The 21,746-nt window shown below is 44.1% G+C and overlaps 1 protein-coding gene across 2 annotated transcripts in view; it reads right to left on the minus strand.

The window, feature by feature from the left end:
* Positions 1-21,746, minus strand: part of LOC132830609 (phosphorylase b kinase gamma catalytic chain, skeletal muscle/heart isoform-like) — a 184,627-nt gene that overhangs the window by 88,417 nt on the left and 74,464 nt on the right. For both annotated transcript variants that reach the window (XM_060848481.1, XM_060848480.1), the window contains exons 5-6: positions 17,837-17,902; positions 14,689-14,852 (exon numbers count right to left, since the gene is read on the minus strand). In XM_060848481.1, the coding sequence (XP_060704464.1) occupies positions 14,689-14,852; positions 17,837-17,902 (230 nt within the window). The remainder of the gene's footprint in view (positions 1-14,688; positions 14,853-17,836; positions 17,903-21,746) is intronic.

The raw sequence follows: 21,746 nt of genomic DNA on the forward strand, positions 1-21,746 counted from the left end.
ATCACTAAACCCCTCTGCTAAATAAACCAAACATCCAGAAAAGCCTCGTAACCTGTTAAAGTATGAGACAGAGAACTTCCAAATTTCACTATTTAAAGAAAATAATATTCATTTATTCCTTGACTCTAAAAGTGTACGTTAAACAACAACTATTCACAACATTAAGCCCCTTTCTCCTAACTGCTCATTTTCTGTCTCCAGATTTATAACAATATATTGTTCCAATAAAAAAAACCCTTAAAATTACATCAATTTAATTTTAAAAATATACAATGGCTGTTGTCATCTGTCTTCTTTTGTCTGTAGATCTCCTTGGGTCATTTTCTTTCTTTTGCTGCGAAGATGTTTCATATGAAAAAGGTACCTTTGATTGAGAGTGTTTTTGAATGGCAGTCTTTCTCAATGGCAGTTATTCTGTCTGATTTCCAAAATGTCTGTTCTTTTAATGCCCCCAGCATCGGATTGTCTAATTGGTTTGATGTTGGCAAAACAATAAATTCAAACTTGATTGGGTTTTAGTATCCTGGGGCATAATTTAAATTGATTGGTTAAATTTGAATTGTTGTCAAAACAGCAACCAACCCAGGTATCTTTTTCAGAGCTAAATGTTATATTTTTCAATTTTCCAGTACACTCTGAGACTGCTAGCTAGTCATATGACAGGTGCTTGTAAGCTCTCAAAGCAAAACAGCTTTCACTCTCTCTTAAATGTACAGTACACATCTTCAACTTCATAACACATGAATCACTCTCTGTGCAAAAACGATTGCCCCTCATGGCCTTTGTAAATTTTTCTCCTCTCACAGGAAAAATATGCACCCTAGTTTTGAACTCACCCACCTGAGGGGAAAGATCCTTGCTATTCACTTTTTCTATGACTCCCATGGTTTGATAAACCTCAGGAAAGTAATCTCTCCACCTCGTATGGCCCAATAAAAAGGTCCCAGCCTTCCCACCTATTTTTATATCTTAAATGCTCCATTCCTGGCAATATCCTGATAAATCTTTGCTGAACTCTTCCCAGATTAATAATATCCTTCCTATAACAGGATGACCAGAACGGCACAGAATACTCCAGGAGAGGCCTTAGCAACATTCTGTATAATCTAAGCATGATGTATCAACCCTGATATTCAAAGGTCTCAGCAACGAAGGCAAGCACACTAAACGCCTTTTTAACCAGCCTACTTGGTGATGCAAATTTCAGAGTTGTGGATCTGAACCCCTAGCTTTAGATTAGATTAGATTACCTACTTACAGTGTGGAAACAGGCCCTTCGGCCCAACAAGTCCACACCGACCTTCCGAAGAGCAACCCACCCATACCCCTACACCTACACCTCACACTACGGGCAATTTAGCATGGCCAATTCACCTAACCTGCGCATTTTTGGACTATGGAAGGAAACTGGCGCACCCGGAGGAAACCCACGCAGACACAGTGAGAATGTGCAAACTCCACACAGACAATTGCCTGAGGCGGGAATTGAACCCAGGTCTCTGGCGCTGTGAGGCACTGTGCCACCATGTAACCCACCAGGTCTCTATGTTCTACAGCACTACCCAGGGCCCTGCCATTAACTGTATAAGTCCTGCCCTTGTTTGTGCTATCAAAATGAAATACTACATATTGATCCAAATGAAATTCCAACTACCATTCCTCAGCCATTGACCAATTGATCAAGTTCTCTATGTAATCTTAGATAACCTTCTTCACTATCCACTATACCACCAGAATCCCAAGGGATTTTATATGTATATTTGGAACAAGAAACTAGTTAAGGAAAGGGTAAGAAAGGGTAAAGGAGAGAATTTATGTTTGGAGTCAGAAAAGTGGATGAGGAGTGGTATTGGAGGGTCATGTGTTGATGTGGATAGAGAACTGGTTGGCAGAGAGGAAATAGAGAGTTTGAATATATGGGTCCTTCTCAAGAGTGGCAGGCAGTGACAAGTGGGGTACCGCAGAGTTCAATGCTGGGACCCCAGCTGTTCACAATGTACATTAGTGATTTGGACGAAGGAATGTAACATTTCCAAATGTGCAGATGACACTAAGCTGAGTGGCAATGTGGGCTGTGAGGGAGAGGCTAAAGGCTACAGGGTGACTTGGACAGGCTGGCCCAGTGAACAAATACTTGGCAAATGCAATATAATGTGAGGTTATCCACTTTGGTGGCAAAGACAGATAAGCAGAGTATTATGTGAGTAGTAGCAGTTTAGGAAAAGGTGAGGTGCCATTAATCCTGGGTGCCATCATGGTACAGTCACTGAAGGTTGACATGCAGGTGCAGCAGGTGGTGGGGAAAGCTAATGGCATGCTGGTCTTCATAGTGAGAGGTTTTGCGCATAGGAGTAGGGACATCTTACTGCAATTATATAGGGTCTTGGTGAGGCCACACATTGAGTATTGTACACAGTTTTGGTCTGCTACTCTGAGGAAGGACACTCGTGTTCCTGAGAGAGTCCAGAGAAGGTTCACCAGATTGATTCCCAGGATAGCAACACTGACAGATGAAGGAAAAGTGAATCGGCTGGGCTTTACACACTGGAATTTAGAAGAAAGGGGCGGGGGAGCGGAATCTCATAAAAATATACAAAATCCTGATGGCACTGGACTGGCTAGATGTGGAAGATCGTTCCCGATGTTGGGGAAGTCCAGATCTAGGGGTTACACTCTGAGAATAAGGGATAGGCCATTCTGGACTGAGATGACGAAGAATTTCTTCAGTCAGAGCTGTGAATCTGTGGAATTCTCTGCTCACAGACAACTGTTAGGGCCAGCTTGTTCTACAGATTTAAGAGGGAACTGGATGTGGCCCTTGCAGCTAAAGGATCAAGGGTGAAAGGGAGAAAGTGGGTGTGGGATACCGAGATTGCATCATCAACCATTATCATATTGAATGGTGTTGCAGGCTCAGAGAGCTGAATGGCTATGTTTCTGTGTCCTTAATGAGTATTTGCATTGGTATTCACAAAGGAGAAGGACGTTGATTATGGTAAGATTAGGGAGGGAAATGTTGATACTGTGGGACATGTTGATATAAAGAACAAGATGTTGGGCCGCTTTAAAAACAGTCAGGTAGAGAAGTTCCTTGGACCTGATGGGATCAATGCTAGGATATGAAGGAGGCAAGGGAGGAAATTGATGAGGGCTTCACAGAGATCCTTGTATTCACTTTGGCTACAGGCAAGGTTCCAGAAGATTGGTAAACTACCAACATGGTTACCATTTGGAGGGCACCAAGGATAATCCAGGAAGTTACAGGCTCACTGATGTGAGCTGCCCATCATTGGTAGGGAAATTATTGGAGGAGATTCTTAGAGAGGATTTACTCACATTTGGAGAAGAATGGAATTATTATGGAGAGTCAGGATGGCTTATGACTGGGAGGTTTTGTCTCAAGCTTGAGTTTTTTGAAGAAGTTAAGTTGATTGATGAGGGTAGGACAATGGATATTGTCGACATGGACTTTACTGAAGCACTTGATAAGATCCCTCATAATGGGCAGGTCCAGAAAATTAATTCGCTTGGGATCTGTGATGAGTTGGCAAGTTGGATACAAAATTGGCTTGGTCAGAGGATAGAGGATAGTGGTGGAGGGGTGTTTTTCTGACCAAAGGTGACTAGTGGTGTCCTGCAGGGATCACTGCTGGGACCCTTGTTTTGTAATATGTATATAAATGATTTGGATGAAAATATAGGTGGTCTGATTGTAAGTTTGCAGATGGGATTGAAAGCTGGTGGATAGTGAGGAAGATTGTCAAGGGTTACAACAGGAATTAGCCTTTGTTGGGGGGGGGGGGCACTTTAACCTGCACATTGATTGGTTGCATCAAGTCGGTAGAGGCAGTCTTGAAGAAGAGTTCATAGAATTCATCCGTGATAACTTTTTTGACCAGCATGCTACCAAATGTAGCATGGAATCTTAAATCTGGTCCTGTGCAATGAGACAGGTAAAATTAATGATCTTGTCGTTAAGGATCCTCTCGGAAAGAGTGATCACAGTCTGACCGAATTTCAGATGAAATAGTATCATCTAAAACCAGGGTGTTATGCTTAAACAAGGGAGACTATAAAGGGATAAGGAAGGAGTTGGCAAAATTACACTGGGAACACAAGTTATATGGTGGAACAGTTGAGGGAAAGTGGAGGACTTTCAAAGTGATTTTTCACAGTGCTCAAGGAGAAATATATACTCTGGTCAAAAACAAGGATAGCAAGGGGAGGAAGAGCCAGCCTTGGATAATCACGGAAATAAAGGAAGGCATCCAATTAAAAGCCAATCAGGCTTATAAAGTAGCCAAGTATAGTGGAAACAGGAGGATTGGGAAAACTTTAAAAAGCAACAAAGAACGAAGCAAGTAATAAAGAACAGAAAGATAGGTTATGAATGCAAACTAGCACAGAATATAAAATCATTTAGAAGTTTATATATATATATATATAAAATATAAAAGTGTAGCTAAAGTGGACGTAGGTCCCTTGCAGGATGAGAAAAGGGAATTAATACAGGATAATGCTGTGTCAGTCTTCACAGTGGAAGATGTGACTTATATGCCAAAGAATGATGTTAAAGATACGATGGGTGGTGAGGACCTCAATTCAAATGCTATCACTAATGGGGTAGTGTTGAGTAAAATTAAGAATCTAAAAGTAGATAAGTCCCCTGGTCCTGATGGAATGCATCCCAAAGTGCTGAAAGAAATGGCAGAAGTTATAGTAGATGCGCTAGTTCACTGGACTCTGGGCAGGTCCTGGCAGACTGGAAGACAGTGAATGTCATGCTGCAGTTTAAAAAAAGGTGCAGGCAAAAGGCAGGTAACTCCAGGCCAGTTAGCTTCACATCTGTAGTTGGGAAAATGCTGGAGGCTAACATTAAAGAAGAAATAATGCGACGTCTGGAAGGAAAGGTTGAGAATGACATCGGGCAGATGCACCATGGATTCAGGAAGGGAAGGTCATATTTGACAAACTTTGAGTTCTTTGAGGAGGTAACAAGCGCAGTGGATGGAGGGAGCAGGTGGATGTTGTATCCTTGGACGTCCAGAAAGTGTTCGATAAGGTGCTGCACAAAAGACTCATCCATAAGATAAGAATGCATGGAGTTGCGGGGAATGTACTAGCATGGATAGAGGACTGGTTAACCAATAGAAAGCAGAGAATTGGCATAAATGGGTATTTCAGTGATTGGAGATCAGTGGTGAACAAGATGCCTCAGCGGTCGGTGTTGAGCCTGCAACTGTTCATGATATATATGTATAAATGATTTGGAAGTGGAGACCAAGTTTGCTGATGATACTAAATTGAGTGGAAAGGCATTCTGTGCAGAGGATGTGGAGGGTCTGCAAAAAGATTTAGATAGGTTCAGTGAGTGGGCAAAGGTCTGAGAGATGGAGCACAATGTTGGGAAATGTGAGGTTATCCACTTTGGAAATAAAAATATTAGGTCAGGGTATTATTAAATGGTGAAAAATTGCACCATGCTGTTGTGCAGAGGGATTTAGGAATGCTCATATATGAGTTGCTAAAAGTTGACTTGCAGTTGCAACAGGTAATCAGGAAGGCAAACAGGAAGGTTAGCACTGCTGCCTCACAGCGCCTGAGACCCGGGTTCAATTCCCGACTCAGGCGACAGACTGTGTGGAGTTTGCACGTTCTACCCGTGTCTGCGTGGGTTTCCTCCGGGTGCTCCGGTTTCCTTCCACAGTCCAAAGATGTGTGGGTCAGGTGAATTGGCCATGCTAAATTGCCTGTAGTGTTAGGTAAGGGGTAAATGTAGGAGTATGGGTGGGTTGCGCTTCGGCGGGTCGGTGTGGACTTGTTGGGCCGAAGGGCCTGTTTCCACACTGTAAGTAATCTAATCTAATGTTGGCTTTCATTGCTAAACAGATTGAAGTTAAGGGAGGTTCTGCTGCAATTGTACAAGGTGTTGTGCGCAGTTCTGGTCTCCTTACTTGAGGAGGGATATACTGGTTTTGGAGGCAGTGCAGAGGAGGTTCACCAGGTTGACTCCAGAGATGAGGGGGTTACCCTTTGAGGAGAGGTTGAGCCGACTGGGACTATACCCACTAGTATTTAGATGAATGAGAGGGGATTTTACAGAAACATATAAAATTATGAAAGGCACAGATAAGATAGAGGTGGGCAAGTTGTTTCCACTGGTGAGTGAGACTAGGACTAAGGGACATGGCCTCAAGATTAGGGAGAGCAGATTTAGGACAGAGATGATGAGGAACTGCTTTCCCAGAGGGTAGTGAATCTATGGGATTCTCTGCCCAGGGAAGCAGTAGAATCAGTTTCATTAAATATATTCAAGACACGGTTGGATAGGTTTTTGCATGGTATAGGAATTAAGGGTTATGGGGATAATGCAGGTAGAAGGAGCTGAGATGATGGACAGGTCAGCCAAGCGGCCTACTCCTGCTTTTATTACTATGAAACTATGAAGATTGGTTAGAAAGTTGGGCGGAGAAATGGCAGATGGAGTTGAATCTGGACATATGTGAGGTGATGCATTTTGAGAGGCCAAATTCAAGAGGAAAGCATACAGTAAATGGCAGGATCCTTAACAGCATTGATATATAGAGAGATTGAGGGATGCAAGTCCATAGCTCTCTGGAAGTAGCAGCACAAGTGGATAAGATAGTAATGAAGGCATACTACATGCTTGCATTCATTGGTCAGAACATTGAATATAAAAGTTGCCAAGTCACATTTGAGGCTGTATAAAACTTTAGTTATGCCACATTGGAGTATTGTGTGCAGTTCTGGTCACCACACTACAGGAAGGATGGGTAGAATTTTTGAATAGGGCTCAATACCTGGATGGTGCCTGGATCACATTTACTATCTGAAGAGTTTGGACAAACTTGGATTGTTATCACTAAATTGTCACAGGCTAAGGGGTGACCTAATAGAAGTATATAAAATTGAGAGGTTTGGATTAATCATGGAATCCCTAAAGTTTGGAAACAGGCCATTAGGCCCAACAAGTCCACACCAAGCCAACAAAGAGTAACTCACCCAGACCCATTCCTCTACCCTAATACCTGACTAATGCACCTAACCGACACATCCCTGAACACTATGGGCAATTTAGCATGGCCAATTCACCTAAACTGCATACCTTTGGACTATGGAAGGAAACTGGAGCACCCAGAGGAAACCCATACAGACACAGTAAGAACATGTAAACTTCACACAGACAGCTGCCCAAAGCTGGAATTGAACCCAGGTCTTGGGCACTGTGAGGCAGCAGTGCTAACCACTGAGCCACTGTGGATAGTTTACTCAGGGTGGAAATGTTCAATACTAGGGGGCATAGATTTTAGATGAGTAAGTAAATTTTAAAGGCAAGGTAAGGTTATTTTAAAAACAGAGGGTGGTAGGTACCTGGACCATGCTGCTTGAGGAGATGGTAGAAGCAGATATGACAGCAACGTTAAGAGCCATTTAGACAGACACATAAAACCTGCTGGTACATATGTTCAAATTACTTTAGTTTCTACCTGGCAGAAGAAGTTGGAAGAGAACATTACCAGGGTGGGAAGGGTCCTTGCTGATGTTGGCAGTCTTTCTGCAGCAATGAGAAGTGTAAATGGAATCCATGATGGGAGGCTGGCCTCTGTGCTGGCCTGGGCTGTGCACACAACTTCCTGGAGTTTATTGGGCAGAGCAGTCACTGTATCTAGCTGTTATGTACCATTTGTGTTGTTTCTGTTTAGTTTTGAGAATAATTAGCCTCCCATTTAGTTATGTCTCTATGTGGATCTGTATACCTTAGTGGTCAGGATTGAGAACATTTTTGACTTACCAGACTTCACTTGTGGAATAAGATGTTACATGACGCTGCAGGGCAACAACACGGACAACACGAAATGGACTGTATGTCCATCATCAATTGTACTTCTTTAAGGGGGTGTGCCGAAAGGAAAACCAGAAAAGGTTCTTGAGCATAATACATTTTTGTTTTCATCTGCACTCACCTCAATACACTGTACCCAAAACACAGTCCTTGTACCATGGCACCAACGCAATGAGATCCAACATTGACAGTTGGATTCATAAAGAATATGTATCTGGATTCCCAGAAGGCAATTAGCAAATTCCCTCACATAAGAATATTGTTTATAGCCTGTAGCAGTTGTTCACTAGATAAGGATATAAACCAATCAGGAGAATGGGAAGGTACTTGCCAGATGTGTACTGCGGATGTGTGTTGAGGCTTGAATATTCACATATTGTTATTACTAAAATAACAGGATGGAAAGTCAGATGTCTGCATTTGCAGATGACACAAAGACAGGTGATATTGTAAGCAATCTAAATGGAAGCACAAGATCACAAAAGGAATAGTCATAGAATCATAGAGATGGAAATGAAAAATAGACAGGTTGAAAAATGCATTGTCATCCATTTTGCTGCTAAAGGGATTCATTCTGATCATGTGATCATTACTGGCCGGGTCAATATTTATTGCCCATCTCAAGTTGAGCTCGAAAAGATGGTGGTGAGCTGTTTTGGACTGCTGCCATCTGTGTGCTGGAAGTACACCCAAAGTACTGTTCAGCAGGGAGTTTGAGGATTTACGCCCAGCGACACTAGGAGGATAAGTCACATTTCGAACTCAGGAGGGTGAGTGGCTTTATGGGAATTTATAGGTGGTGACGTTCCTCTCTATCAGCTGTTTTTATCCTTCTAGATGGAAGTGGTCTTCGTCATGGATTTAGAAGGTAAATGGTTAAATTAGTGGATGGGATGCTGAATGAGCACTGCTTTGTTGTGGATGGTGTGAGTTTCTAGAGTGTTAAACAAAGAACAGTACAACACAGTAACAGGCCCTTTGGTCCACCACATCTGTGCCAACCATGCCACCAATGTAAACTAATCTCATCTGCCTGCACATGGTTCGTGTCCCTCTATTTTCCTGCCTGCTCATGTGTCTGTCTAAATGTCTCTTAATCGTTGCCTATTGCCTCTGCTTCTCCCACCTCCTCTAGCAATATGTTCCAGGCATCTACTACCTTGTGCAAAAAAACTTTCCTCGCAAATCTCCTTGAAATTTTCTCCTTCTCATCTTAAACCTATGCCCCCGAGTATTTCTACTCTGGGAAAAAAAACGGAGAGTCCACCCCATCCATACCTCTCCTCATCATTTTATATACTTAGGTCATGTTAGGTTGCACCTAGCCTCCAATTTTCTAGTGAAAACTATTTGCGTTTGTCCTGTCTCTCCTTATAGCTAATACACTTCAACGCAGGTAATATCTGGTTAAACATCTTTTGTACTCTATCCAAAGCCTCCATACCCTCTGATAGTGTGGTGACTGGAACTGCACAGATTATTCCAAATTTGGCCTAAGTTAAGTTTTATACAGCTGAAAATGTGACTTGACAACTTTTATAATCAATGTCCTGACTGATGAAGGAAAGTGTGTCATACATCCTCTTTACCAACTTATCCAGTTTTATTACCCCTTTCAGGGAGCTTTAAACTTGCACTCCAAGATCCCCTTAATTAATGCTCAATATTATTCATAGAATCATAGAATCCCTACAGTGTGGAAGCAGGCCATTTGACCCACTGAGTCCATACTGTCCCTCCAAAGAGCATTCTATACAGTCCCACTAGCCATCCCCCCGCCCACCTGTTGCATTTCCCATGGCTAACCCACCTGGCCTGCATATCCATGGATACTATAGGCAATTTAATATGAACAATCCACCTAATCTGCACATCTTAATATAGTATGAGTACTGGGCGGAATGATGGCTCAGTGGTTCGCACTGGTACCTCACAGTGCCAGGGACCTGGGTTTAATTTCCTTCTTGGGCCACTGTCTATGTGGAGCTTGCATATTCTCTCTGTGTCTGTGTGGGTTTCCTCCCACAATCCAAAGAAGTGCAGGTTAGTGAATTGGCCATGCTAAATAGCCCATAGCATTCAGGTGCATTAGTCAGGGGTAAATATAGGGTAGGGAGAATGGGTCTGGGTGGGTTACTCTTCGGAGAGTCAGTGTGGACTTGTTGGGGCAAAGGGCCACACTGTAGGAATTCTAATATAATTCTAATACTACTAATATCATTTATTGTATCTGTTGCTCCCGATGCGGTCTCCTCTACACTGGGGAGACTGGACGCCTCCTGGCAGAGCGCTTTAGGGAACATCTCTGGGATACCCGCAACAATCAACCACACCACCCTGTGGCCCAACATTTCAACTCCCCCTCCCACTCTGCCGAGGACATGCAGGTCCTGTGCCTCCTCCACTGCCGCTCCTTCACAACCCGACGCCTGGAGAAAGAGCGCCTCATCTTCCGCTTCGGAACTCTTAAACCCCATGGCATCAATGTGGACTTCACTAGTTTCCTCATTTCTCCTTCCTCCACCTCACCCCAGCTCCAGCCTTCCAGCTCAGCACTGTCCCTATGACCTGTCCTACCTGCCTATCTTCCTTTCCACCTATCCACTCCACCCTCTCCCGACCTATCACCTTCATCCCCACCCCCATTCACCCATTGTACGCTATGCTAGTTTCTCCCCACCCCCACCCCCTTTCATTTATCTCTCCACCCTGCAGGCACCCTGCCTCTATTCCTGATGAAGGGCTCCTGCCCAAAATGCGATGTCCCTGCTCCTCGGATGCTGCCTGACCTGCTGTGCTTTTCCAGCACCACTCTAATCTAGACTCTGGTTTCCAGCATCTGCAGTCCTTGTTTTTACCTGTAGGAATTCTAATTCTAATTCTAATCAGAGCTCTTGGAGGAAACTCACGCAGACACGGGAAGAATGTGCAAACTTCATACAAACAGTTGCCTGAAGGTAAATGTGGGTCCATGGTGCTCTGAGGTGGCAGCAGTGCTAGTCACTGAGCCAGTGCTGCCCCCTAAGCCATCATGCTGCATTGGAACTACACTCATCCAAACAAGTAGGGAGCATCTATCCTTGTTGTTGTGGTTTTGTTCGCTGAGCTGGGAATTTGTGTTGCAGACGTTTCGTCCTCTGTCTAGGTGACATCCTCAGTGCTTGGGAGCCTCCTGTGAAGTGCTTCTGTGATGTTTCCTCCGGCATTTATAGTAGTTAGTCTCTGCCGCTTCCGGTTGTCAGTTCCAGTTGTCTGCTGCAGTGGCCGGTATATTGGGTCCAGGTCGATGTGCTTATTGATTGAATCTGTGGATGAGTGCCATGCCTCTACGAATTCCCTGGCTGTTCTCTGTTTGGCTTGTCCTATAATAGTAGTGTTGCCACAGTCAAACTCATGTTGCCCGTCATGTGCGTGTGTGGCTACTAAGGATAGCTGGTCGTGTCGTTTCGTGGCTAGTTGGTGTTCGTGGATGCGGATCGTTAGCTGTCTTCCTGTTTGTCCTATGTAGTGTTTTCTGCAGTCCTTGCATAGAATTTTGTACACTGCGTTGGTTTTGCTCATGCTGGGTATCGGGTCCTTTGTCCTGGTGAGCTGTTGTCTTAGAGTGGCTGTTGGTTTGTGTGCTGTTATGAGTCCTAGTGGTCGTAGTAGTCTGGCTGTCAGTTCAGAAATGTTCCTGATGTATAGTAATGTAGCTAGTCCTTTGGGCTGTGGCATGTCCTCATTCCATTGTCTTTCCCTTAGGCATCTGTTGATGAAATTGCGGCGGTATCCGTTTTTGGCGAATACATTGTATAGGTGTTCTTCTTCCTCTTTTTGTAGTTCTGGTGTACTGCAGTGTGTTGTGGCCGTTTTGAACAGTGTCTTGATGCAACTTCTTTTGTGTGTGTTGGGGTGGTTGCTTTTGTAGTTCAGCACTTGGTCTGTGTGTGTGGCTTTCCTGTATACCTTTGTGGTGAATTCTCCATTCGGTGTTTTTTGTACCATCACATCTAGGAATGCCCCCTGCAAAAATGTTATCCCGCATTCCCAATTCCTCCGTCTCCACCGCATCTGCTTCCAAGAGGACCAGTTCCACCACAGGACACACCAGATGGCCTCCTTCTTTAAAGGCCAAAATTTCCCCTTCCACATGGTTGATGATTCCCTCCAGCTCATCTCATCCACTTCCCACACTTCTGCTCTCGAACCCTACCCCTCCAACTGCAACGAGGACAGAACACCCCCTTCCCCTCCAGTCCTCACCTTCCATCCCATCAACCTCTGTATACATCGCATCATCCTCTGCCATTTCCGCCACCTACAAACCAACCCCACCACCATTTTCCTCCCCACCCCTTTCCGCTTTCTGTAAAGACCGTTCCCTCCATGACTACCTGGTCAGGTCCACGACCCCCTACAACCCACCTTCCCCACTTGGCACCTTCCCCTGCCACCGCAGGAATTACAAAACCTGTGCCCACACCTCCCATGTCACCTCCGTCCAAGGCCCCAAAGGAGTCTTCCACTTCCATCAAAGTTTCACCTGCACTTCCACACATTTCATTTACTGTATCCATTGATCCCGATGAAGTCTCCTTTACATTGGGGAGACAGGATGCCCACTCACATAGCGCTTCAGAGAACATCTCTGGGCCACCTGCACCAACCATCACCCCATGGCCAAACACTTCAACTCCCCCTCCCACTCCACCGAGGATATGCAGGTGGGCGTCCTCCATCACCACTCCTTTACCACCTGATGCCTAGAGGAAGAACACTCCATCGTCTGCCTCGGGATCCTCAACAACACACATCAATGTGGATTTCACCAGTTTCCTCATTGCCCCTACCCCGACCTTACTCCTGTTCCAACCTTCCAGCTCAGCACAACCGTCATGACCTGTCTAACCTGCCAATGCCCCTTCCCACCTATCCGCTCCACCCTCCTCTCCGACCTATCACGTTTACCCCAAACTACATTCACCTATTGCACTCGCAGCTACCTTCCCCCAGCCCCACGCCCCTCCCATTTATCTCTTCATCCCTGAGGCTTCCACCCTCATTCCTGATGAAGGGCTTTTGCCTGAAACATCGGTTTTCCTGCCCGTCGGATGCTGCCTGACCTGCTGTGCTTTTCCAGCACCACACTATCGATTCTAATCTCCAGTCTTCACTTTTGCCGCATTTATAAATAACTTAAGACCTGTGTAATGAAGGGCTGATCAATAAATTCGCAGATGATACAAAAATCACTGGAGTGATAACTAGTGAGGAGGGTAGCCTTAGTGTACAGGAGAATATCGACTGGTTTGTCAGATGGGATGACATTGGGTAATAAAACTAGTGCAAGCACAATTGCCTCATTCTGCGTTCTAATAATTATGATTCTTTTTTGAACTCTTAACAAGCCAATTTAAATCCTCTCCAGCATCACAAACAAATGTATTGGACAGGCATATAGGATATTTGCTTTTTTTAGCCGAAGCATAGAGTTTAAGAGGAGTGAGGTTAAGCTGGAACTGAATAAACATTGGTTAGGTCACAGCTAAGCATTATGATTAATTCCAGAATCCACATTCTAGGAGGGATATAATAGCACTGAAGTGTGTAGAGGAGATTTAGCAGGATATTGCTGGGCTGGAGAGTTTCAGTTATGAAAAGAGATTGGAACAGATTGGGGTAGTCTTCTGTTACAGCAGAAGAGATTGAGTGGGGCATGGTTGAGATGCATAAAATGATATGGCCCATGGAGAGGGTAGATATGAAGAAATCTTTCCCCAGTGGCTGTCGGAGGAAGGGAGGTGGTGTAAATGTAAGGGATAGGACGTTTAGGGAGAGGTGAGGAAAACTATTTTTCAACCAGAAGGGGATGGGAAGTCTAGAACTCACGGCCTGTAAGGGCGGTAAAGAAAATCCCTCATTACATTTATGATGCATTTAAATATAAACTTGCAATGCCAAAGCAGTATTGGAAAATGGGATTAGAATAGTTAGACGATTGTTTTTGACTGGTGCAGAAAGGCTTTTTTGTATTGTAGACCTTTATGATTGTTAACTTTATTGACATTACCTGATCATCACAATGACACATCCAATACAATGAGGGTGTACAGTGTAGATTTGCTGGAATATTCCCTGGATTCCAAGGGTTATCTTCAAGAAGAGATTGCATAAATTAGTTTTGTGTTCCTAGGAATGCAGATGGTTAAGGGCTGATTTGATTAAAGTTTCCACAGATATATGTCTTCGGCCAACGCGATTCACTTCATGTAATATCAAGAAGTGGTTGGATGTACTGGATAACGTAGAAGTGACAGGTTATTTCAAGGTCTCCTTCAGAGTCTCTCATTCACTTGTGGTCTCAGTCTCCCAGTGTCTGATTCTCAATCTGATGCCCATGTTAAAAGGTCAGAGTGGGAAGTTTAAAGGAGATGTGCCAGGCATGTTTTAATTAAACTAAAAAGCAGCGGGTGGTAGGTATCTGGAATCCCCTACCTGGGGAGGGTGTAGAATTTGATTGAATGCAGTGTTTAAGAGGCTGTTAGGTAGTCACACAAACGGGCAGGAAATTGAGGGATATGGACCTTGTGCAGGCAGATGGGATTAGTTTAGAATGGCATCATGGTCAACACAGACATGATGGGTTGAAAGGTCTGTTTCTGTGATGTATTCTACATTCTATGCATGGCTCTTAGTTCTATCCAAACACATTCTAATATATTGTCTCCTGGGTGGTTGATATATTTCTTATTTTTTACTTTACCAGGATTGGTGAATGCTCACTGTTGGTTTATTTAGTCATTTGAAGTAACTAATCCCATTCCCAGACAGGAAACTCTTACCTTTCAGTTTTTTGCCTGGTCCAAGTTGTAATGAAAATCCAAAGTCAGACAACTTGATGTTCATGTCATCATCAAGCAAAACATTCTCAGGTTTGAGATCTCGATGTACAATGTTCTTGGAATGGAGGAACTGAACCACCTCAAGCAGTGCCCGCATGATGCTTCTGGAATCAGAAATGAGTATTTTTTAACATTGTTTCTGTGTGCTAATACCTTGCTCCTCCTGAACACTAAATTTCAATGGTACTGAGATTAGATTAGATTCCTACAATGTGGAAACAGGCCATTCAGCCCAACCAGTCCACACCGACCCTCCGAAGGGTAACCCACACAGACCCATTTCCCTCCGACTAATACACCGAACACTCTGGGCAATTCACCTGACATCTTTGGACTGTGAGAGGAAACTGGAGCGCTCAGAGCAAACCCACAGAGAATGTGCAAATTCCATACAGACAGTCACCCAAGGCTGGAATCAAACCTAGGACTCTGGAGCTGTGAGGCAGCAGTGCTAACCACTGAGCCACCATGCCACCCCACCACTGCTCACCACTGGATGGCACCAAAGCTGGAAATTAAGTAAATTACAAATTGCTCAAGTTCACACCCAGCAGCAGTGAGTGAATTGACAGCTGGTAATTCCAACTATTAGTTATACCAAAGCTAATTTTAGCTCTCATCCTACAATTCTGGAAAAGATCAGCTCTGTTGAATTGAATATACTGCAGAAACTCATCAGGGCTCCTCTGACAGCACCTTCCAAACCCCATAAAAACATCCACCTGGAAGGACAAGGGCAGCAGTTAGGAGAGGGCCTAGTGTTAGAATAAAGGGCGGTCAATTGAAGACTGGGATGCGGAGGAATTTCTTCTCTCAGAGGGTTGAGAGTCTTTGGAACTCCTTGCCACAGAGAGTCGTGGGGCAGAGTCCTTGCGTGTATTTAAGACTGAGATTGATTCTTGATCGGTAGGAGAATCAAGGGTTATGGGAAAACGGACAGGAAAGTGGGTGTGGGGAATGTTGGATCAGCCATGATCCGATTCAATGTTGGAGCAGACACGAGGGGCCAAATGGCCAACTCCTGTTCCTATTTCTTATGTGGGAGCACCACCACATACAAGTTTCCCTCCAATCCACTCACCAACCTGACTTGGAAATATATTGCCATTCCTTTCGTGTCCCTGGTTCAAAATCTTGGAACTCCTTCCGTAACATCACTGTGAATCTACCTACAACACATGGACTGCAGCAACACCTCAAGAGCAATTAGGGACAAGCAATAAATGCTGGCATCGTCAGCGATGCCTACATCCCATAAAATAATTTCAAAAAGTTATGGGTAAGACTTGGGTTTTAGACATTTGCCATGTTTTTTGATACAGATCAACATAATTGATTAAATTCACAGTAAAAATGACTGTTCTGTTACATATAGATAATTTTGCAGCATTAATATTTAGAAAAATATGATCTACTGTGACCCATACAGCGACAGATCAGAGACGGACTGATGGAGTTGTTTGTTACTCTGCCCTGACTTCTCAATAGAAGCATGTCATAAGATTACAGTGAGAGATCATAGCTGAGTTCTGATAGTGAATACCAATAAGCCTTTCCAAATTATTTTGTGTTTTATCAAAGTTGGTAATATATTAGGGCCAGAACCATGCAACATCTTCAAATATGTTTAGTGCTGCTGACCTTGTAAAAACTACTGTCCCACCTCCAACTTTCTCACCTCATCAAATCTACTGACCGTGTTGGCAGTGTTATTCTGGATACCCAGATAATGTCCTGGGATCCCAGGTTTGAATCATGCCATGGCAGATGGTGGAATTTGAATTCATTGAAAAAAATCTGGGATGAAGAATCTAATGATGTCTATGACTTCATTGTTGATTGTCAAAAAAACCCATCTGTTCACTAATGTCCTTTAGGGAAGGAAATTGCCATCCTTACCTGGTCTGGCCTACATGTGACTTCAGACCCACAGCAACACAGTTGATTTTAACTGCAATTAGGGATGGGAAATAAATGTTGGCCTATTCAGTGTTACCCTCATCTCATGAACAAATTTAAAAATCCCCTCCTAATGTGTTTCTATCTTTATTACAACTCAATGTTTGAATCCTTCCATTTGAATAGACAAACTAATACTTCATCTGAAGTCAGTCCAGTTCAAGGGAATAGCCAGGCAGCCTCAGATCTCAATTTTCTTTTATTTCATGGGATTCAGGAATCGCTAGCTCAGCCAATATTTGTTGCTCATCCCTAATTACCCAGAGGCCAGTTAACAGTCTAATGCGGCTGTGAGTCTGGAATCACATGGAGGCCAAACAAGTAAGGTCAGTATGATCCATTGCCTAAAGGGCAAGAGTGACTCATTTTTTTTTACAATAATATACAGTGTTGTCATTTCATGATTATTTAAAATTGAAATCAAACTTCACCATCTGCTATGGTGGGATTTGAACTCATGCCCTCAGAACATTAGCCTAGGCTCTGGATGACTAGTTCTGGGAAAGAACGACTATGCCACTTCCACTGCCACTCCCTGAAGTGATCCTGGGATAAGTTTTTCTTGTTTAGTGGTTTGAATGAAGAAGTGTTGCTTGCAATGTTTACGAGTGAAACACAGACATAAAAGCCAAGCAGAATGTTCTTGAAGAATTGGTGATCTCACTTGCTGACTGGGGGTGTGAGCGAGAACATTAGCAAGAGCGAAACCTATGTTGCTCCTTTTAAGGGAAACTCATGGAACCGTGATCCAATCAGGTATGATTAGGTCCATGGAGGGACCTTCACTGGAATCAAGACCCCAGGAGTGGGGATTCTGCTACTGAAAGTTGCTATCCAGAATATTATTGGCAAGGCCATGGCTGCTGCTGGAATGACTGGTCCCAAATCCAATGTCAAGGAGTGACCTAGACATCTGTAGGTAATGTCAGGTGGGTCATGGGGAGAGAGGGCCTTTGGTGACCACTAATCACCCATAAAAGAGCCTGAATTAGTCGTGAGGTGGAAATCAGATCACAGGCCCTCTCGCTTCTGACTTATTTTGGGTGGAGGTGAGAAGGCAATGAGATTTGGGATACCTTACCTGCCCACATGGGAAAGGGCAGGCATTTCTATCCACAAATTCACTTACCTGGCCTCTTTTTCACTCAAAGTAACTTTCTCAGTCAGGTAGTCAAATAGTTCTCCTCTCTTCATCCTGTTAACGGAAGAACATTGTAAAGATGTCACACCAGAATACTGACTCTTCCACTCGACATAGTTGCTCCATGACAAGAATTCAACAACAATTTGTATTTATATCACACCTATAACATGGTAAATTGCTCTGAGGTACCATAGCAGCAGAGAACTTGACAATAAGCCACAAGGAAAAAGATGGGGAGACTGACTGAACACCCAGCTCCTTACGCTGTGAGAAGAGGCAAGACAGGTGGAGGGAGGGCAGAGAAGTTCAGACCCAAACATGTGAACACAGATTAACAAGCAATGGAGAGGTTAGAAGGAAGCTCAAGGTGCCTTAATGAGAGGAGTGCAGATGTTGTCGAGAACTGCCAGAACAAAGGAGATAACAGAGATAGGTCCGTTTTCAAAGGAGAAAACCTTCCAATATTATTTGAAATGGTAGAATTTTGTAAAATGCTTCCAGATTCTGGATTAGTGGTGCTGGAAAAGCACAGCAGTTCAGACAGCATCTGAGGAGCAGTAAAATCGACGTTTCGGGCAAAAGCTCTTCATCAGGAATACCAATGAAGCACTTTGCAAGTGTGGTCACTGTTGGAATGTCGGTAATGCAGCAGCCAATTTGCACCACAGCAAACTCACAAACATCATGCCAGGATCACAAAATTATCATGGTGCAGAAGAAAAAAAGGTTTCTGTGGGCCAATCCTGTAAGGTTACTAGTTTTTAAATAGTCTCTTTGGGAATTCAGAACAGTGGGATTGGATTCTAGAGCAGCTGCATGTTCCTCCCGTGGAATGTGGGAGGAAAGGGTCACCACTAGTGTCTCCACTGACTTCATCTGCGGGAAGTGCACCCAACTCCAGCTCCTCAGAGATGCATCAGAGAATCGGAGCTGGATGAACTTTGGATCATTCGGGAGGTGGCGGGGGTAATAGAGAGGAGTTATAGGGAGGTAGTCACATCTCAAATACAGCAAAAAGGCAGATGAGTTACAGTCAGGGGATGGAAAGGGAATAGGGCAGACAGTGCAGGGATCCCCTGTGGCTGTTTTCCTCAATAATAAATATACCGTTTTGGATACTGGAGGCAGGGAGACCTACTGGGGAAAGCCATAGTCTCTGGCACTGAACCTGGTTCTGTGGCTCAAAAGGACAGGGAAAAGAATAGAAAAAACGCTAGTGGTAGGAGATTCAATAGTTAGAGGAACGGAGAGGGGATTCTGTGGTTGTGAACAGGACTCCCGGAAGATATGTTGCTTTCCCAGGTGCCAGCATCTGGGATGTCTCAGATCGAGTCTACAAGATTCTGAAGGGGGAGGGTGAGCAGCCAGAAGTTGTGGTACACATTGGCACCAATAACATAGCTAGGAAAAGGGATGAGGATTTGAAAAGTGACTTCAGGGAATTAGGTTGGAAGCTAAAAAGCAGGATAAGCAGAGTAGTAATGTCTGGATTACCCCTGGTGCCATATGCTAATGAGCAGGGAACAGGGAGCAAGTGCAGCTAAACCTGTGGCTACAGGGCTGGTGCAGGAGGGAGGGCTTCAGATATGTAGATCATTGGGGTACCTTCTGGGGAAAGTGGGATCTATAATTGAAGGATGGGTTGCACTTAAACTGGAGGGGCACCAATGTCCTGAGCAGGAGATTTGCTAGAGCATTTCAGGAGGGTTTGAACTAGTTTGGCAGGTGGATGGAAATTGGAGTTACAGATCAGAGGACAGGGTAGTTGTTGAATGGGCAGAAATAGAATGCAGAGTCTGTCAGCAAGGATACACAATTGATAGAGCAAAGGAATGGTTTAAAGTGTGTCTATTTCAATGTAAGTAGTATCAGGAATAAGAGTGAAGAACTTAGAGCATGGCTTAATACTTGGAACTACAATGTTGTGGCTGTAACGGAGACATGGATTTCACAGGGGCAGGAATGGTTGCTGGATGTTCCAGGGTTTAGAACTTTTAAAAAGAACAGGGAGAGGTGCAAAACAGGAGGGGGAGCAGCATTGTGAATTAGCGAGTTGATCACAGCTGCAGAAAAGGTTGTTGAGGAGGGTTTGTCTACTGAGTCAGTATGGGTGGAAGTCAGTAACAGGAAAGGAGCAGTCACTTTATTGGGCGTTTTCTATAGACTCCCCCAATATCAGCAGAGAGATGGAAGAACAGATTGGAAAGCAGTTCTTGGAAAGATGTAGATGTAACAGAGTTGTTGTTATGGGTAACTTCAACTTCCCCAATATTGATTGGATCCTCCTTATTGCAGATGGTCTGGATGGAGCCGATTTTGTTCGGTGTGTCCAGGAAGGATTCCTGACTCGATATGTCGATAGGCTGGCTGAGGCAAGACCATATTGGATTTGATGCTAGGCCATGAGCCAGGCCAGGTGTCAGCTCTCTTGATGGGAGAGCATTTCAGTGACAGTGACCACAACTGTCTCACCTTTACCATAGCCATAGAGAGGAATAGGAACAGACAATATGGGAAGGTATTTAAAGAGGTGAGGGAAAATTATATGCCGGTCCCACCCTCCCCATGACATGGCCACAAAACAGACAACACAAAATGCATGCACTTAGCCACTGAGGCAACCCACAATGCCTCAAATTGGCCAAACCAGCCATCCTAGACATCACACATACCTCAGGACATGAGTCATCCAGCCCCACACCAAGACAATATACTTCTTCAGATTAACTGATATTGAGCCTTGCACTCCACAATACCCAGCACCTCTGATGTCCTTAGGGCACAGCTGCTCCCACTAGGAATCAAGCCTTCACAAATGGTACCCAGACAAGGAGGTACCAAAGGTACTTTACTTGCCCCCTCAACAATACAAACCTTTGATACCAGGATGAAACACACTAACACCTACTCCAGCCAAGGATCTGAATCTCCTGAGTCAATTAAGAAACTCATTGTCAGACACCAGACACTTTAATCTTTTCAATGAATGAACTTATTTCGCTTTGTTGTACAACTCATATCATTGTCTCATAACTCACCCTTCACTGTTGTAAGGTATAAAACTGCACTGTATTCTTTGTTCGGGAAAGAAGCTGTGGTTCCTTCTGAATAGCCTGTCAGTGACTGTTTCAGTGGGGTCAAGTCTCTTCCGCAATATCGCTGTTTGTTAAATAAATCCTTGTTAGTTCTCAGTCTGATCTACGCGTTTGTGATCTCTGATTAATTGGGCTAAATTCTCTGACAAGTATAAATTGGGAACAGTTGTTCTATGGGAAATGCACAACAGAATTGTGGAGACTGCTTAAGGAGCATTTGTTGTGAGTGTTGGGTAACTTTGTCCCACTGAGACAGGCAAGGAATGGTAAGGTGAAGGAGTCTTGGATGACAAGAGGAGCTTCTCCTCAAGAGGACGTAGGAAACTTACTTAAGGTTGAGGAAGCAAAATCTGGTATAGCTTTAGAGGATTACAGGGTAGCTAGGAAATAACTCAAAAATGGACTGAACAGAGCTAGGAGGGAGCACAAAAAAGACTTGGCGGGAAGGGTTAGGGAAAACCCAAAGTTATTCTACACATACGTAAGGAATAAGAGAATGAGCATAGAGACGGTCGGGCAGGGAAATTGTGCCTGGAGTCTGAAGAGGTAGGGGAGGCCCTAAATGAGTTTTTTACTTCAGAATTCACGAGAGAGAGAAACCTTGTTGATAGTGAGAACACCGTGGACCAGGGAGTTGCCATGGGCACCCGCATGGGCCCCAGCTATGCCTGCCTCTTCGTAGGATATGTGGAACAGTCCATCTTCCGCAACTACACTGGCACCACCCTCCACCTTTTCCTCCGCTACATTGATGACTGTATCGGCGCTGCCTCGTGCTGCCACGAGGAGGTTGAACAGTT

Source organism: Hemiscyllium ocellatum, chromosome 31 (assembly GCF_020745735.1).
Source record: "Hemiscyllium ocellatum isolate sHemOce1 chromosome 31, sHemOce1.pat.X.cur, whole genome shotgun sequence".
In the NCBI taxonomy this organism is placed as follows: Eukaryota; Metazoa; Chordata; class Chondrichthyes; order Orectolobiformes; family Hemiscylliidae; genus Hemiscyllium; species Hemiscyllium ocellatum.